Source organism: Hemiscyllium ocellatum, chromosome 5, assembly GCF_020745735.1.
Source record: "Hemiscyllium ocellatum isolate sHemOce1 chromosome 5, sHemOce1.pat.X.cur, whole genome shotgun sequence".
NCBI classification, from domain to species: Eukaryota; Metazoa; Chordata; class Chondrichthyes; order Orectolobiformes; family Hemiscylliidae; genus Hemiscyllium; species Hemiscyllium ocellatum.
Genome location: NC_083405.1, coordinates 124,815,769 through 124,835,992, shown reverse-complemented (window position 1 = coordinate 124,835,992; position 20,224 = coordinate 124,815,769). Strand labels below are relative to the sequence as shown.

Here is a 20,224-nt window from a genome sequence, read left to right as displayed (position 1 = left end):
CCACAACTATCCCAATCCTTGATGATGAAAGAGTCCAGTACATCAGCACAAGAGATATGGCTGAAACATTCACAGCAACCTTCAGCTAGAAGTGCCAAGTGAATGATCCATCTTGGCCTCCTCTAGTGGTTCCCAACATTACAGGTACTGCTCCATATGTTATCAAGAAATAGTTGGAGACACTGAATACTGCAAAGGCTATGGGCCCTGAGAACATTCCAGCAATAGTACTGAAGACTTGTGCTTCAGAACCTGCAGGTCCTCTAGCCAAGCTGTTCCAGTACAACACTGGCATCTACTCGACAACTGAAAATTGCCAAGGAATGTCCTGCACATAAAAAGCAGGACAAATCCAACTTGACCATTTACCACCCCATCAGTCTACCCTCAAGGTGTCATCAATACTGTTATCAAGCAGGACCTGCTCAGCTATAATCTGCTCAGTGACAGGTACCATCAGGGCTGCTCAGCTCTGGACCTCATTACAACCTTGGTTCAAACAGACAAATGAGCCGAATTGAGGTGAGAGTGACAGTCCTTGACATCAAAGCTGCATTCAGTCAAGTGTGGCATCAAGGCGTATGAGTAAAGTTGGAATCTGTGGTCAAACTCTGCACTTGTTAGAGTCATACCTAACACAAAGGAAGATAGTCATGGTTGTTGGAGGTCAATCAGCTCAGCTCCAGAATATCTCTACAGGAGTTCCTCAGGGTCGTGTCCTATACCCAATCATATCAGCTATTTCATTAATGACCTTTCTTGCATCATAATGTCAGAAGTGGGGATATTCTTTGATGATTGTTCAATATTCAGCACCATTCACAAAGCCTCAGATATAGCATAAGTCCATGATCAAATGCAACAAGACCTGGTCAATATCCAGACCTAAGCTGACAAGTGGTAAGTAACACATCACACAAATGCCCTGCTTTGGCCATCATCAATAACAGACAATCTAACCAATGCTTCTTGATATTCAATGATGTTATCATCACTGAATCCCCCATTATCAACATCCTGGAGGTTATCATTGATCAGAAGTTCATCTAGATTCACCATATAAACACAGTGGCTACAAGAGCAGGTCAGCGGTTAGGAATACTGTGGCAAGTAATTCATCTCCCCAAAGCCTGTCCACCAGAAGGCACAAGTCGGTAGTGTGATGGAATACTCCCCACTTGCCTTGATGAGTGCAACTCCAACAATACTCAAGAAGCTTGACACCATCCAGGACAAATTGCCTGCTTGATTGGCACTACATTCACAAGCATTCACTCCACAAGACACACTGCAGAAATTCACCAAAGATCCTCAGATACCACTTTCCAACCCACAATCACTTCCTTCCAGAAGGACAAGGGCAGCAGAGATAGGAACACCACACCTTCAATTTCCCATCTAAGCTACTCACCATCCTGATTTGAAAATATGTCATTGGGTCAAAATCCTAGAAGTCCCTCCCTAATGGCATTGTAGGCAAACCCACAGCAGATGGACTGCACTGGTTCAAGAACCTTCTCAAAGGCAATAAATGCCGGCCAGGCAAAGATGCCTACAACCCACAAATGTATTTAAAAAACTGAACTAAAGAAACGCATGATTCTCCCCTTCCTTAGAAATGCTATTTCTTAGGAATCCGCATAAAGTATGGAGTAAATAAGCATCTTTCAAAGAACCCAAAATGCTTGGGTTTTGAAACAGAATATTTATCAACTCATAACTACAATAAAGATAATATTGTACCACACCCTAGTCAGAGCACACATCGTGTACTGCGTAGCCACTTGGGTTTTAAGTACGGCTGAAAACATTATCCTCCTTGAGAAGTTCAAGACCATGCTTTTTGTAAGCAACTATTCATGAAACGTTCGTGTTCCCTAATCAGTCATTTTGCTTTGCTAGCACTGTCTCCAGTACTATAGGTTGATAACATTTTGAATTGACAATTACGTATTTCTAAATATCTAACTACATCAAGCGCAAAGATGACCAAACTAGAGGAGTTCAGAACAACAGCTCCAACAAGAGTATACACTCCTTTGTCCCCACCAAGAATAATCAAGGACTAGAACTTCTGCAAACCTTAATCTTCTTGACGTACAAGGACTGTTGTACTTAACTAATGCAACCACTGGACTCATCATGCGTCTCCTATGAAATTCCCAAAACTTGCCAAGTACCATGTGCCAAAAACCAAGAAATGTACGAATCTTACTTGCTTATGTCTTAATTTCTGTCAACTTGAACTAACGAATGCTACAATTTTCACAAATGTCACAAAATCGCACACATTAACAGCATGTAACAAGGTACCACCAACTATGCATTCTTAATTGATTCCCTAATATGGCATCACAAGCAGATACATAATTTTACTCATTCCATACTTCTCAAAATAATTAGCAATACAGTTTAAAATATATTTTGTGAATGTAAATGCTCAGATATTTTAAATAAATATCACACTAATGTATAAAATATTAAACATAAACCATGAAATAAATTGCAGTTTCCACTGCTCAACATGCAGATTTCCTCTTTCCATGGAATCTTTTAGAGATTTTCTCAAGAGTCACTTCTTGATTTTTCAGGAGCTGCCTTTTTATTCATACAAACTTATTTATTAGGTGCAGAAATCATATCTTTTCTATTTATGTTGACATATGGACTCACACAAGAGCTGAATTAGAAGAATTGATCAATACCCTCAATCATTATCAAACATTCCATAAAATGTAAAGCCACAACACACAACGAAAATATTAGGTTTTCAGACACAACAATATTTAAACTGGTACCAGAAAACAGATATAAAACAGAGCAATGTAAGTGTTTTTTTCAATATTTGACACACACTTCAATACTGGAGGCACTGTGGCACAGTGGTTAGGACTGATGCCTCACAGCACCAGAGACCAGGGTTCACTTCCCACCTCGGGCAACTGTGTGGAGTTTGCACATTCTCCCCGTGTCTGTGTGGGTTTCCTCTGGGTGCCTCCGGTTTCCTCCCACAATCCAAAGATGTTCAGGTTAGGTGAATTGGCCATGCTAAGTTGCCTGTAGTATTAGGTGAAGGGGTAAATGTAGAGGAATGGGTCTGGGTGGGTTGCTCTTTGGAGGGTTGGTGTGGATTTGTCCGGCCAAAGGGCCTGTTTCCACACTGTAAGTAATCTTAAGAAAAATAAAAGTCCATTACTGTCAATCCAACTTTGATTGACTGGTGGTGTCCCAACTATTGCATTTGTATCACAATGCACAAAGCTGAAGATTCAACCGGGCGTTACTACCTTTTTTATTGCATCTCAAATGTCAACTTAAAATATGTACTAACAATTGACAGTGTTCATTATATTAGCATTAACTACATTTCCTTCCGTATAGTTGCTCCTGAAAAATGCAGTCTTAAGATAAAGATTACATATTTATCTGCAAGGAATTCATAACCTCATAAGCTTTCCTGGCCCCCAGTTTAGTTAACAAATCTTTGTTGATTGGTTTAAAACTTTTCTCTTTTGCAGCCTTTCTCTCACCCCATTTACAACTTCCTCTCATCCTGCAACCTCGCCTTCTCTCCCTTTTTCAGCCTCTTTCCTCAATCTCTTCTAGCTTCCCCTTTGCCCCCAAATCCCAATTAACTCTCCTCTTCTGTCTCAACCTCCCTTGTAGGTTTCTCTTCTCTGAAAACCCCCTTGCAGCATCTTTCTTTGTAGCTGTGCCCTCCACTTCAATATCCCTTAATATTCCTTTCTTCGACACCAAACCAACCCAACACCTCTCCCCACTCACTTTGGAGCTTCCTTCTGACTCCGACTCTCTTTGGAATCTTTTTCTCATCCCAACCAGAACAAGCATATAGAACTTCTGACAGACTGCCTCCCGGACCTCTGTTTGTCGGCAAAAGGCTTTCCGGCAGTTCCCTCACATATTGTCATATTTCTCTTTTTGTTTCCCAGCTGTTTGCTCTTTCCATCAATCCCATGTTCACTGCTGACACTCACATAATAAACACTTCAGTGGCAGGCTACTGTCCATAGTCTACCATTTGGAACATTCTGTGATTGGAGAAGCAACACTTCACTGATTCTATAATTCTACTTGGTTGCCAAAGTACTTGAATTTTTCTGCTTTCTCGTGTTTTGAGACTTTTGGTGGAGACAAATTCATTTTCTGTCCATTGTATCCTGGGCATTAATTTCTTAAGATGTGGAGATATTTTGGCATAAAAGGCAAAAACTGAAGAAATTACAGGGCTAACTATTATGGATAAATTATTGGATGAAATCTTATGACAGAATGGACATTTAACTGTTCATGAAGAGTAACAATTGTTAGCCTACCCTTTACTTTTAGAATCGCCATAGTCTGTTGATCCCCTGTATCGCATATATAGTTTCCAGCATCTTGAACACTTAGGCTGTGAATAAGTAACTCAACACAGGAACCTTTTTGCTTCATTTCATGCTTTTCACTGGGATGAAGTACCACAGATTCTTTTCTCCATTTCACAGGAGCATCTGGTTTTGTTATGACACAGCTGAAAATGGCTGTACTATTTTCTTCAACCTCCTGGTTCTCAAGTTCTTGTTTGAAAAGTACAGCAAGCACTAAGAGAGACAGTAATTTAGTTCAATGATGATGAACTTCAGATAAGATTCAATTCTGATTTCTAAACTCCAAACCAATTCATTGTAAAATAATGTTTGAGGAGGCTACTCAGTATCAAGGATCTGTCAACATTTCTCAATGCTTGGGCATTATTTAATTTCACACCACACAGCAGTAGTAGCAGATTATTTAGCTTCTGAAGGAACAAGAATTTTAATTCTCATGTATCTTAATCAGAATGAAATACTTCAGTGACCTTTACAAATCTCTGGATATCCAAAAATAACTCCATCCAAATTCAGGGAAATCACAATGTAATGTTAAGCATATTACACCATTTCAATTAAACAGCAATGCAGAGTACTTGACCATAGAACAAAGGCAGGTTTATTATGTTCCTAATACACTTATTCCCCTTCATCAATAATGTCTGGCTTGCATTCCACTTTTTTATTCACAATGTAGCTGTATTATGTCTTCGTATTTCTTCAGGTCAATTAGGGCTTTGTAATTCCTAAAATCCACCTACTTCCTTACATTTAGACATTTAGCACAATCTCAAAATTTGATAGTGACCACTCAAATGTGACAGTACACTTAACTGTGGTGCAGTCTGATTTTATAAAGACAACCAGACTCTGTAGTAAAGCTATAAAGAATCAAATCTAACTTGGGCAGGAATATAGCATAAGAATTAATAGGCTTGAGTGGAGAAAAAGCAGGGGTCAAGACCACCAAGGACAGGTGGTAAGAGTTCCCTGCTTAAGGTTAGTGTGAGGATGAAACCTCCAAAGGGGTGAAAATTGTTGTTGGAGAGGGAGGGAAAAGCCAGACTGGAGAGGTCCAATTTTATAAGTATACTGTTCCAAAAGGAATATGTGGAATTTAAAATAAAAATCTTATCTAGATTCTGTGTTGCCTCCCTCCAAGTTTGGTGTTTTCAGATTTTAAGTGAAACTGAATCACTGATTTTCAATGCAAACTAAGCAGCCCAGCTATTCTAACTCTGCTGATGATTCTCTCCTTGTAGGCAGTCAAGATAAAAGTCAAGTTTCTTCTCTTTTTTTCGATTTACTATGATCAATGAACCTTGCTATCTACAATGATTCTGATGATTTTCTTTCCAATTGAAGGTTTATATGGATTATGGTAGCAATTTCAGCCCAATCATCAAGCACGTTAACTGATGGATGAGAGTGGCCATTTTTCTTACAGCCCACTTAATTTTCCTTTCCACTGAATTTCATTCATTTTCCAATTAAGTTAATCACATTGGAAATTTAGGTGGGGTGTAATAATAATCTGAATGCATAAACTGAATTCTACTCAAGAAAAATTTATAAACCTGCTGTTTATGGCTAATAATGATTTTGCCTTGCTAACAAATCATCAACAAAAGTGGCCATTGTTATGAATAATCACAAATGACAACATTTCTTAATTTGAATAATTACCTCTGATGATTGTTGTCCTACCTTTCACTTTTAAGGAGGCAGTAATTTGTTCATCTCCAGAATCACAGGTATATTCTCCAGCATCTTCTAATTTTACATTGTGAATAAGTAACTCAACGTAACAGCCTTTTTGTTTCATTTCATACTTGTCACTTGGCTGAAGGAGTACTGATGCCTTTCTCCATTTCACTGCTGCATTAGGTTTGGTAATTTCACATTTCAAACTGGCAGAATTGTCTTCTTCAATTTCCTGATCATGAAACTTTTTTTTGAAAAGTACAGGCAAGGCTGACAGACAGGAATTTGCAAAGATTTAATTCAAAGGTCACTTGAGTATGGCGATATAAACTTAAAACAATTCAATTCAATATGATATACAGTATTCATTATTATTTTGAATGACAATATAAACACTGGCATTTATGCTCCAACATATATAAAAACTTAATACAATGGAAGTACCACATATAAGTTTAGACTTTTACATATATGCGCACAACTCGTTTCTCAATTATTTGTAACAATTTCAGGGAAGTCCCCAGGTTGAGAATATCAATTCCTATTGTTACGGCACAAAGTAAACCCCTTGCTAATCTAAACCAGCAACACAGAAAAAAATCACCCTGTGCTGTAATTGGTTAAAATTTGAGAGGCAAAGAACTATCCCAGAGATAAATATTTAAAGTAATAGTTAACAGCTTTATTTCTTTAAGTCTAACAGAGAATATTAACTAACAACTATTTACAACTCCTTTCTCTTAAGACGAAAGTGAGGACTGCATGCGCTGGAGAATAGAGTCGAGAGTGTGGTGCTGGAGAAACACAGCAGGTCAGGCAGCATCCAAGGAGCAGGAGAGTCAATGTTTCAGGCAAAAGCCCTTCAACTATCTTTTACCTCACCTCCCCCCCCACAATACTAGTTGGACAAAACTCGTGACTACGATTTACAAAAAAAAATCTCATTTCAAAACCAGTCAGCTTTGCTGAGTGTCCCCTGTAGATTTTCCTCTGTCTTCTTTTCTTCTTAGGGATTTTGCTTCACAGGTCTTTGATAGATAAAGATACCTTTAAGAGAGCAAATCCTTCTGCAAGTAGTCTCTCTAGCTGTTGGTGCTAGCTGCTCTTTGCTGCTCTTGTTAACTGTTCCAAACGTCTGATATTTATAACCTAAAACATTGGATTGTATCATTGGTTTTCATATTATCAAAATACTAAATTCAAACTTGATTGGAGTTTGGTATCTTTGGGCATAATTTAAACTAATTGGCTGAATTTGAATTTGTTTTTTATGGTATCCTGGCAACACAGCTCTTAGCTGTTTCGACCAAATGTTACACTGCTACCTTCTTCCAGACTCTCTGTGCTTTCCAAGTCCTTGCTAGCCTTTTCAACTCTCGTAAAGGTACAGTACCCTCTACATCTTCATAACAGAAAAACATGTAGGTACATAACAGGTGGCCCATGTCGATCCACTCACACATCCTATATTATAGACAGAGATGAACCTACCTCATTTTAGTCAATTTTAAATTTACATAGGCCAATTTCCCAAAGAAAGCTGGGATGCTGATTTAATGGACAGAATATAATGGGGTCCTGAACAGTATAGGCTATGGTGAGAAGTATGGGTGAGAAGAATAAAAGGCCAGTGAAGTTTTTACTGACATTGGGAACAAATCGCTGCATCTTTCAACTAGTTTTCAGGCATCAAGTTCCAATTCTCGCTAGGCAGGGGTAAGTTGCCTACTAAAGTGGATTACTAATTATTAACAACCTCACCAACTGCAAATCTTGCCTCAGTAATATGACAGTATTCTATCTTTCACCCCACTGCAAACAAACAGGATGCTGAGAATTCTAGACATGTAATTCAGAAAAGGAGCTCCATGTTGGACACCAGGCAATAATGTCTCACGACATGCTCCGAGGGCACCATACATCCATGGACAATCATGTCTACTGACATCAGCATCCATATTGATATGTTTCAGCCTCTAAGAACTCCCATGGTGCATCTCCAATTTACTTACAATATGTTTCTGCAAGTCAATGATGCCCCTTGGGTGCAATGGCAGCTATTATTGTTAAGCAGCTAGGACAATTTTCACTCAGGGACAGGCAGCCAGCTCATGGACTGGAGCAGGCTGCATCTTTGGCCTATACACTTGCTCTCATTGTGCTCACTTACCCTGAGCCTAACTGGAGGCTCCCAGCATCCCTGCTTTGTCTTTGCTTTTTCCTCTTTGACATTTCAGCCAGAGATACCAGCTTCACATACTGCTACATTGGCGTAATGTTTAGCATACATGCAGTGCCATGAAGTTTATCGTGGTGGTCTATAAATAGTTTTGAGTCGGGGTCCTGGCATAGTAGCTTAAGGGCAGCCTGTGATAACAGTCCAAAAGGTTAGGCATGGTTAGTCAGCCTCTTAGAATGATCAAGGACAAAGTGAGGTCTGCTGATGCTGGAGATCAGAGCTGAAAATGTGTTGCTGGAAAAGCGCAGCAGGTCAGGCAGCATCCAAGCAACAGGAGATTCGATGTTTCGAGCATAAGCCCTTCTTCAGGACTCCATTCCTGAAGAAGGGCTTATGCCCGAAACGTCAAATCTCCTGTTCCTTGGATGCTGCCTGACCTGCTGCGCTTTTCCAGCAACACATTTTCAGCTCTTCGAATGATCAGTCAGGATCCTCTCTTCATAAGGGCTAAAGAGCTGAGTATTGGGGCAGCCCATCACCCATCTTGACAGTTTCTGCCCAATTGTAGGCCTTTTTCTTCCTGCAATAAAAGAGGCAGGTATTAAGGGAGATGAAAGTGAATGGCACTGCTGTACTTCAGCTTACTCTTGGTACAGGTGGGGAGGTACCATAATCATGTGAATAGGCAGTGTTAAGAGCATGCAAGGTTGATGGTGTCAGGGGTTGGGGTGGGTTGAATGAGAGAAGATATTTCATGTAATAATGAATGTGGTAGAGCATAAGCCTTGGTTGGGAGTGGAAGTAGCAGAGACAAACAGTGTGCATGAAATATCAGAGAAAAGATGGTGGCATTTTCGCTGGTGGGCTAAAAGAGATCATTGACCTTCTTCCTACTTTGCTGTGCACTCTTCCAGATGGCTGTGAAAGCAATAACCAGAGTGATGACCTCAGACCAATCTGGCATGATCTGGTGCTGTGGTTGCCTCTGCTGATCTCTAGGAGTAGGATGCCCCAACTCTGTACCACCAGAGCATCCAGAACATTGCCCACAAAGCAGGGTGACAAGTTTTCTTCTTTGTTATCTCTGGGGCAAATATCAAGATCATGCAGGACAGACTGCCAATGCTTAGCTGGGTGCACCACCCTCTTAATGATAGTGCCCACACAAGGGTTACTGTCTCATTTTGAGACACCCTGGCAGTAGTAAGTTGTTCCTGTAGACTAAGTGTTAGGAGTGGGCTAGCATTAGAACAAGAGAGGTGCTACATGTGTTGGGTAGGTACTTAATGATGTAAGCTTGGTAGGTGCAGCGAGAAAACTTGCTAGCCCTTGCAAAGGGAAACACTGCATGAAACCCAGCAAAACTAACAGCCAAACAAAAAAAAAGGATTCAGCCCATTGAACCGGTTAAGCAATAATTGAATAACAATAAAGTTCACTGCTCCTTTGGAAGGACCTAAATCACAATATGTCATGCATGCCTGACACTAGTAGCCATGTTGAACTCTAGAGAAAGGATGGATTATAATTTAACTGTTTAAAGCATATGCAAACAAAACAAATTCCACACTTGAACATAAAAAAGACTTTGAAAACACAAACTAGTATAGGGCTTGGGAAAGGGAGTATAAAAATATCCTGTTCTTTGATAACAAATGCTGAAAGCAACGCAAGAACAAAGCACAGATCAGATCAAGGTCTTGATGATTCAGTGATCATCAAAGAAATTACATGATTGACATGAGAAAAGCTGACTTATTCAAATGCATGTATACCTCAGTCTGTCCAATCAAATTGGCAAGGTTGCTACATATCGTACGCTCAGGTCTAACTCTAAAATCATCACCAAATCTACTGACAAGGGTAGTCCGATTATATAATGTATTGGTCCCTGTCTAACAGAGGTTGAACACTAACCCTCCAACACTTCCACTTTGCTCTTCCTGGATCATTGCCCCATTATCCAATATCAAGTCACTTAGTCCAAAATAATTGCTCACCTTATCTTCTCTGGAGATTTTCCCTCCACTGCCTCCAACTTCACTGTTTTCCAACACTGAATAGCCCAATTCTACCTCCATCTAAAATCATAAGTAAGTTACACTTTTTCTCTTCAGGGAAGGGAGTATGAGCATTTGAACTTGAGGCCCTGCTAGGGATAAGTACATTAATTGTGTATCAACTGATTCAGTAGTGCCATCCGTCTACATCAAATTACAATTCACTGGGAGGTATTCTTTCCTTTTTAAGAAAATCTGGAATCAAACAACAATTGTATTGTGAACACTAAACGTGTACTTACCATGTCAGTTAACTAAATCTATTTGGATGTAAACGCAAAATGTTTCACCTGGATTTGTCGTTTCTGAATCACATTTCATATCTAATACTGAAAAACAATAACTAGGAGCTGCCACATTCACAGGCTGAACTGTAAGTATGCAAAGACATAGCTTGTGAGGTTCAAGGGTGGCTTTTAATGGGAGGGCATGCTATGACAATGGATTACTACCAGAACTTCTTTCTGCCAATGCAGCATTTACACTGTGGTTCTACATAAATACATCTGGATAAGATTGACTACTGTTATGAAGGTATAGGTGTGTACTGTACCTTTAAGATAGCCTGGAAGCTAGCACAGACTTAAAGAGGCACAGAGTGCACTGAAAGAATTAAAAATGAAACATTTGACTGTGAAACCAATAGTGCTGCTGAGTTGCCAATGTACACAACAAATTCGAATTTGGCCAATCAGTTTAAATTATGCCCCAAGACACCAAAGTCCAAAAGAATTTGAATTCAGTGTTTTGATTACATCAAACCAATGAAATGATCTGATGTTTTGGGGTATAAAACCAGACATTTTGAATAGTTAGGTGGAGAACTGCCAAGAAAACCAACAAGTATAGACTTCTAGTTGAATAGCTCTCTGAAAGGTACCTGCCCATAAGAAATTTGTGCAGAACACCAAGCCAACATAGAGAAAAATCTACAGAGGAAAATCTAGAAAGGAGAATTGACAAAGCTGACTGGTTTTGAAACGTGATTTTCTTTTTTGTAAATGTTAATCGGGACCAGTATTGTCGAGTGAGAGGTAGAAGATAGGTTTAAAAGAAAGAAGTTGCAAATAGTTATGGTTTAATGCTCTCTGTTGGACTTGAAGAATAAAATTGTTAATTTTTACTTGACCTCTTTGCCTCTCGAAATTTAACAAATTACGGAGCGAGGTGAGCTTCTTTTGTGTCGTGTTTATGTCGTAACAATACCTCAATTTCCTCTAGAAGCCACATGGTATTAAATGTCTCATACTTTTCAGGATATAACACGATGTCTCACTGTGACTGATGCAATGGCAGTGTTACAGGAACACTGTTCAATTTCCAACAGACTATCATTTCATTTGACATGGAAATCACAATTGGCAGTTTCCTTGCAGCATTGTTACATATAAAATTGCAGAAGAAAGCAATTACAAGGCGTTACCAAATCCAATAAGAACAACAACATATTGCAGATGCTGTACAGGTTCCTGAGGGTGCTGCAGCAAATGAAGCTAACCCAAGCAGAAGGAGGAGAATGACCAGACATTGCATATACAATCTCACTGTCATTTTTTACAGCTCTCAGATACTAGTACAGGTTAGCCTAGCATGGTGACGAAACATCTGAGAACAAATCTTCCAGCTCAGCGAGCAAGCTCACAACCTGAACTACAAATCTTCTCAGAAAGTGAAAACACCTATGGACACAATACACTCAAATTAGCCCAAAGATAGGAAACCATTGTCATCCGATTGGGTGCCACCAGTGAACAACTATACTTCCTACACTAATGTGTCAGGAAACAAGTATTACCACAATGTATCAAATACAAATCACCTCTCAATACCTCACAAGCCAAAAGAACAGCAGAACAGAATGGCCCCAGAATGTTATGAGAAATGATAAATGATTCCCACAAACAACTCTACAAATATAAATGGATAATTTCATGCCAAAAACTCCAAACACCAACGCGACTGACCAGGAATGAACAAGTATGCTAGAACAAGCCATCAACAATAAACAACAGCAGACCAAGACAAAGAAAAGCCCTCCCAAAAAAATTGGATGAGCTCACACACAGCAATAACACAGACAATTCAGAAGACTGGACAAAAAATCTGTCGGACCGACCACTCTCAGACACGGGAAAAGCCATCCTAGTATGAAGGATGAACTTCAACCACAGGGGCGTGGACAAGAAAGGAGTTCCTAGCAGCACTGGAATTAACACTGAAAGACAACGGACTTACTGAAGAAATCCAGACAGGCCATCAGACAGACAGTAGCACCAACACTAAGCAGAAAGAAAGAATGTAACAACCTCAACACAGGAAAGGAAAGTCTTGGAAGGACTTAGAAAAGAAGAAACATTGTAATCCTACCGGCAGACGAAGTGCGCATGACCGTCATCCTGAACAGAACACAATACATTGAAAAAACAAACACACAAAAAGCAAAAAGAAACCAACACCTACCAATAGGTGGTGATGGACCCGATTCCAAAGTTAGAAAACTGTATTACAGCAGTACTGAAGAAACTTCACAGAGCAAGTGAAATTAACAAGACAGCTCTCCAAAGAATGAAACCTGAAGGATCCAGACCTCTCTGGATGCTTGGCATCATGGTAGGCCACAAACCTAGCAACACACTGAGCAGTTCTTGATGAATGTGAAGGACCCTATATCAACAACCAGCAGAACAAACATCATATACAAAATACCCTAAACATTACATTGGACAGACTGACAGGAAACTAGCCATCACAATATATGAGTACCAACCAGCTATCAAAAGACATGACTAACTATCGCTAGTAGGAGAAAGTGAGGACTGCAGATGCTGGAGATCAGAGTCAAGAATGTGTTAATGGGAAAGCACAGCAGGTCAGGCAGCAGGAGAATCAAAATTTCGGGCATAAGCCCTTCATCAGGAATGAGGCTTTTGCGCCGGGGGCTGAGAGATAAAAGGGAGGGAAGTGGGGTTGGGGGGGAAGGTAGCTGAGAAAGTGATAGATGGATGAAGGTGAGGGAGAAGGTGATAGAGGGGGGAGTGATGGACAGGTCAGGAGGGTGATGTCGAGTTGAACGCTTGGGACTGGGATAATGTGGGGGGAGGGGAAATGAAGAAGCTGTTGAAATCCACCTTTATCCCGTGTGGTTGCCGGGTCCCAAGGCGGAATTTGAGGCATTCTTCCTCCAGGCGTCAGGTGGTAACAGTTTGGCCTGTACCTCTACTGCATCCGTTGCACCCTACATTGTAGTCTCCTCTGGGGAGACAGGATGCCTTCTTGCGGATCATTTCAGAGAACATCTCTGGGACACTCGCACCCACTCACCAACCCCACCACTCCGTGGCTGAACACCAACTTCCCCCTCCCACTTTGTCAAGGACATGCAGGTCCTGGGTCTTCTCCACGCCAAACCATTACCACCCGATGCCTGGAAGAAGAACGCCTCATACTCTGTCTTGAGGCCCTGTAACCACACGGAATAAATGTGGATTTCAACTGCTTCCTCATTTCCCCTCCCCCCACATTGTCCCAGTCCCAAGCGTCCAACTCGGCACCACCCTCCTGACCTGTTCATCACTCCCCCTTCTGACCTATCACCTTCTCCCTCACCTTCTTCCACCTATCACTTTCTCAGCTACCTTTCCCCCAACTCCACCCCCTCCCTTTTATCCCTCAGCCCCTGGCCCACAAGCCTTATTCCTGATGAAGAGTTTATGCCCGAAACAACAATTCTCCTGCTCTTCAGATGCTGACTGACCTGCTGTGCTTTCCCAGCAACACACTCTCGATAGCACGGCAGCACGGTGGCTCAGTGGTTAGCACTGCTGCCTCACAGCATCAGGGTCCTGGGTTTGATTCCCGCCTGTCTGTGTGGGTTTCCTCCAGGTGTTCCGGTTTCTTCCCACAATCCAAAGATGTGCAGATCAGGTGAATTAGTCATGCTAAATTGCCCACAGTGTTAGGTGCATTAGTCAGGTGTAAATATAGGGGAAGGGAATGAGTTTGGGTGGGTTTCTCTTCGAAGGGGTGGTGTGGACTTGTTGGGCGAAGGGCCTGTTTCCACACTGTAGAGATTCTATCTAAACTATCACTAGTATCCTTACACATAGAAAATGAGGGGCACCAGTTCGACTGGGATAATTCATCCATCCTGGAACAAGCTAAACAAAGACACACATGGGAATCCTTGGAGGCCTGGCATTCAACAGGAACTCCATCAACAAATACATCAATCTGGACCCCATTTACCGACCTCTCAGAAAAACTGCAAGTGATGCCACCAACCACAACAGACCAAGACACATAAATAGAAAGCAGGACAGAACGCTAGCACTTCAACGGAGGCTCACTGATGATGTTATCTCTTTAAAATGAGGTCTTGACAACTAGAAAACTCCGGCAGGACCTTGCAGTTTAGTTCACAAAAAATGTGCAGCATCACTATGGCATGTTATGCAGTTTACAACTGGAGTTAACAAAGGGGGGAGGTTGTCCTTTACACAGAGGAAATGGCAAATCAATGGCAATATTCTAGCAGAGGATAATCAGAACATTGAGTATCAGGGACATCCAAGTGAATATAGTAGTGTTATGTACCATTCAGCCAGACAAAACTGAAGCTCACTTCCATGGTGAATGGGCTGGATTTGGATTTCCTTTTATTGTGTAGCTTACTGTGGTTATATGCAAGGCTATGGTCAACTCACTGTAAATGTGGATCTAATTGTTTTTGCAGTCCTTACATTTTCTGTTACTGAATAGTTGCTTTTCTTATCAACATTATTGGATACTTAATAACTTTGAGTATCCCTACTTTCACGTACCCACACTTTACAGAACTAGTCATTGAAAGAGCATGCATGATGCAGTGTGACAGAGCACTAACAGTTGCATGGCACTAAGGTTAGGTTGCTATTAAGCCTTGTGCCTGAATATGATATCTGAGTGTCATGCAATGAAGTTTCTTATAATAGGCAGCAGGTTGGGAGTAATTCTGAGGCTCCACCTTTCCTTCATTAGTTTGCCTTCAGAAGTTCAGACTTCATGTTGACTGCTAAATTGCTCTGAAGTGCCTGAGGATGCTGAAGAACAATGAGATGAACACAGCAATTCATTATTGGAGCACACGGACATGTTAAATTCCTGGAGTACACCTCAAAGCAGTGCATTCCCTGGAAAATGATAGAATGAAACACTGCTTCCAGAGATCTGTAGAATCAGCACTGATTCTGAAATCTCGATCACAAGGTGGACGTCAAGCATGTATGATTTGTGTTGTGCAGGCTCTACCACAATCACTGTATATTGCTTTTAGCGTCCATGTCGTCCATTTAAAGTGCTATGCCTTGGCTTCAGTCATTAACGTCTTGGTTCAAGGATACTGGACGTCTGAATGTACCTGAATTCAAGGAGGCAGTTGGAAGTTTTTTCAACGTTGGAACTTCTGAAGAGGCTGCTTATCTCTCACTAGCTCCAACAGTGGCAAAAACATTAACAAAAACATTTTAAGAGTACAAGATGAATACTTATTTACAAACCACCACTGGTATTTACAGTAATCTGTCATACATGTCACTTATGTACTCTGAGAGAGATATTTTCTTCCTTTTCCTCCCATTACACCTAAAAAAAATTCTAACTTCTGCAAGTGGGGTAGAAGGAGCCTGCTCTCTGGGTGTCTCTGTTGGACTGGAAGAGTTGACTGGCCATCGCCAGGTGCATTTGGATTCAAGGGCCGAGGCCCACTAAATATATCCTACCCCAATGCCAACTCACCCTCCCCTGCTTGGAATTCTGCAGGCTTCAATATCACAGGCAGAGGGAGGTAGAGTGACCGGGTACCTCTGAGGTATCTTGTCAGCAAGCTTCTGGGTGTTTTGTCTGTAGATCATCCTCTCTGTTGTTGCCTTCTTGCACCACGCCAACTCTTGTCTTGAAATTGATACTGAGAACCAAGTCCATACATATAGCTGGCAGACACTGAGTGTGTTGGCTCTGGGTCTCCATGGGTCTAACCAGCTTGTCCTGGACAGCCAGATGTATGCATGCTGGAGTCGACACTGTATTCATAACAATAGTGGATTTTTTCAGCATTGGATTCAGTTTGCACAGTGCCTCCTGTTCCTGTAAATGTGTGTTTTGACAAATTAATTAATGGCTAGACCATTGGATTATCTTCTATCTGTCACCAAGCACATGCCTGGTTTCTAGAAGTCCAGTCAGAGCACTGGGGTGTTTCTTTCTCGATCATTGCAAAGATGTGTCACTGATGCTCCCAGGAGACAATGCTCCCAAGTCTAATCTAAACAGAGAACTTACTATGATAGAAGTTTTTGAAAAGTTCAATGGCTTCTTCCCCAGGTGTAGAGGTCTCTGGTGCTGGTCTTGGCAGCCCACTGTATGCACTCATTCTTTCATAAGAGAAACATTTTCTCCTGCAATGAAACAAATGATGGATGTGGATGATAAAGCTTTTAATGTTTGATGCTATGGGCAAGAGAGGTGGTGTGCTTTTTTCAATGAATGAGTAGGACATGCAGAGGACAGGAAGAGATGAATAGTTTGAGGGGATGAGGTAGCTGAGAGCCACTGAGTTGATATACTGCATGTAATAGTGACAGTTGTGGTCCATAAGCCTGGTGAGAGGCGTATACAGTGGCTGAATTAGAGTGAGTGGTTGCCCTGTGAATGAAAGGTAGAAGAGAGAAAATGGTGGCTGACTTTATTCTGAAATAATGAACACTTCTTTCTACCAGAAAAACTGCACTGATCAAGGTTCCTATTTCAATCCAGGCTGGTTGAGTCTGGTGGTATGGCCTTCTTTTCAAGTCACCAGGAAAAAGGATGATCTGTCTGTCCACCAATTCATCCCCCATGCCTCTGCAAGTGAAGTGGAGTGCAAGCTTTCTTTTTCTAGGCCCGGTCAATCATAAGAACAATGGAGCACCAGAGTGTGAAAGGCAGTTCCAAAGTGATGCTCACCAGGGCTTTAAATATTGTGCCAGCAGCATGAACATCACAAAGTCCCAGCAGTGGCAAGCTTTTATACCTCTCGTGCCAGATGACTCGACAAGAGTTGCGTCAAAGAAGCCAGTTTTACAATTAATGAGATGAAGAGCAGAAGACTACATGAGAAAAATCGATAATGGCCATGGCAAACTGGACACCATGAATCTCTTCTCAAAAAACCAAAACACGGGAAAATTCACCCCTGTACGACCATTCAAAACACAGCTTGACATAATTTTGTTTCTGTACTATGCCCATACCAATTAACAATCCTTTTCACTGTTGTACCATGAAATCTTTTGTTATTTTCTCCCCTCCAGCCTATCAGAGACCTTCCCATTTTTTCTTCCTCCCTTTAACTGACTTGAAAACACTTATATTTCTCTATTCTCACAATTCTGAAATTACTGAATTAAGAGGGAGCTGAAATCAGATGCACTGAGGGGAAAAAGATGGAATTGCCTGGCTATCTGGGTGACATGGTGGGGTTTTGGTTGGGGACAATGGAAGCAGTTGAAAATCTCCCATATCATGAATTTAATGGGTGAAATTGATGAAGAAACAGGTTCTCATGAAATAATCCACCTTCTTCACACAGTTCAATTGTTAGAATACCTATAGACCTCCTTCACCCAATATTTCTGCAACATCAGGGATATAAGAACAGCATGTGACAAAGGAAGGTTTTTTTGCTGGTCAAGAGACTGCAGTGCCAGTAACAAGCAACTCCTGAGAAAGAGAGATTATTTAGAGTGCAACCATTCAGGGAATGTATTATAGAAGATGGGCACAGCAATGTGAAAATAATGGTCATGCTGTAGAGTCTACCGTTTTGACCATGAAGTTCTTTTATAGCCCAACTGTAACAATATTAACCGATAGCAAGTTTTGCCATTGAAAAGCTTCCACTATGATGCAGCCATGTCTGTTCCTCAGCACACAGCCAGAATCCAGATTTTTTTTAAAAAATGGCAAATAAACAGAAAGATGAAGTGAACTGTTAAAATTTCAGCCATTAATTCTGTTTCTTACCGACATGCTGCCTGACCTGCTCAGTATTTCCCGTGTTACTTTTATTCCTTATTTAGGAGAACATGGCAATAAAACATGCACATTGCCTAATATTGTCTATACCTTGTCAACCTCATATCGCCTGAATACTGGGGATGCCTCGCGGGTCATTATTTTGGCTCAGGGACCATATCCTATGTCCTAATTGCACCCATCTCCCAATACCAAAAATTTCCATTTCATTACTTTCCCATCAATGACCTGGACAGCATATTGAGTGCACAAAAAAGTACAGCATTATAAACTGATTTAAGATTTTCATCCTACATAATAAATCATTGACCTACCCTTTACTTTTAAGATGGCTGAGGTCTGTTGAAACCCTGAATCACAGATATATTCTCCAGCATCTTCTAGTTTTAGGTTATGGATAATGAGCTCAGTCAGGGAACCGTTTTGTTTCATTTCATACTTGTTACTTGAATGAAGTACTGAAGATCCTTTTTTCCATTGGACGTGAACATCACATTTAGTAACTTCACAACACAGCGAGACCGAACTATCTTCTTCGGCTTCTTTACTCTGAAGCCCTTGTTTGAAGAGTATAGGCAAGGCTAAAGTTCACAGAGATTTCAAACATTTAGTACAAGATAATAATCAGGTCAACACCAAATTTTCCATTCTACTAATGATCTCAATAATTCAAAATAATTCAACTAAGTATCTGCCCATTTGTGCTAATTCAATTATTATTGTTGTAATATGTATCACACATTCAAAACTATCTTTTCAATTGAGAACTTTATTTAGTCGCCTCTATGCTTCTTTAATTTCATAGTAATTTGTCTTCTAAAAACGTTAGAAGTAACCTTTTTTTACTCAATTATAATTTTATAAGGGTTATTGTGGTAATTATCTACATGACCAATTACAGCTCTCTTTTCCAGAAATCACATAATCAATGTTCGCAAGTGTTATCGTTAATTAATGTAGCCCCTATAACCAAATGTCTCAAAAACCTTAATTGTAACTTTGATGTAGGTGCTACATTAATCTTTATTACATGATTTTTAACAGATAGGTCACATGCATACATGCATTTGCAGTACTTTGTATTCAATAGGTAAAATAGTCAAAATAAAGTTTACAACACTAATCCTTAATTAATCATAATGAATCAATCTCTTTATTATACAAGTGACAATTCAACTTGAGATTATCAAAATAGTCACAAATATATCACTTGGCATGAGTTTTGTAGGAAAATCATCCTTTCATTTGGTCTTGATTAAGAGAAGCTGCAAGTCTGTTATACTAACTTAAATATTATACAGAATGCAGCACTCTCAGCCCAATATGGGAGTAGATACGAGGTAATCAAATGCATAACTTCATGCTACAGCATGCTGGTATGCCAGCAGCACACCCTTGCAAAAGCCATTTTATTGAAGGTCAGATAAAGGGTGAAATTGCCACACACCCAGAAGCATTAGACGGTTTACTAAATGAATTGAAAGGCTAAATATTAGAAGTTGAGTGAAATTTTCCATTCACCCTGCAGATTTGCCTGTAGCATCAGCAATATGAGAAATATCAGGAGTTACTCTTTGAAGGATACATAAAGGATTGTGTCTTTACGAAAGAAATGAACTTTGTAGTGAATGAAAGCTTTGAAGAGCAGATGTGCATGCTGGAATGGATAGAGATAGAGGGAGCTGATGTGCTGAAAATTTTGTCAAACATTAAGATTGACAAGTCGCCAAGCACGGACCAGATTTGTCTTCGGCTGCTTTGGGAAACGAGAAATGCAATTGCTTCACCACTTGCGAAGATCTTTGCATTCTCGCTCTCCACTGGAGTCGTACCTGAGAACTGGAGAGAGGCAAATGTAA

General features: G+C 40.5%; 1 protein-coding gene across 1 annotated transcript in view; it reads right to left on the bottom strand.

Annotated features, from left to right (window-relative positions):
• obscnb (obscurin, cytoskeletal calmodulin and titin-interacting RhoGEF b) overlaps positions 1 to 20,224 on the bottom strand; it is an 821,414-nt gene that overhangs the window by 423,146 nt on the left and 378,044 nt on the right. The window contains exons 40-42 of the mRNA XM_060825732.1: positions 18,680 to 18,946; positions 6,081 to 6,347; positions 4,338 to 4,604 (exon numbers count right to left, since the gene is read on the bottom strand). Of these exons, the coding sequence (XP_060681715.1) occupies positions 4,338 to 4,604; positions 6,081 to 6,347; positions 18,680 to 18,946 (801 nt within the window). The remainder of the gene's footprint in view (positions 1 to 4,337; positions 4,605 to 6,080; positions 6,348 to 18,679; positions 18,947 to 20,224) is intronic.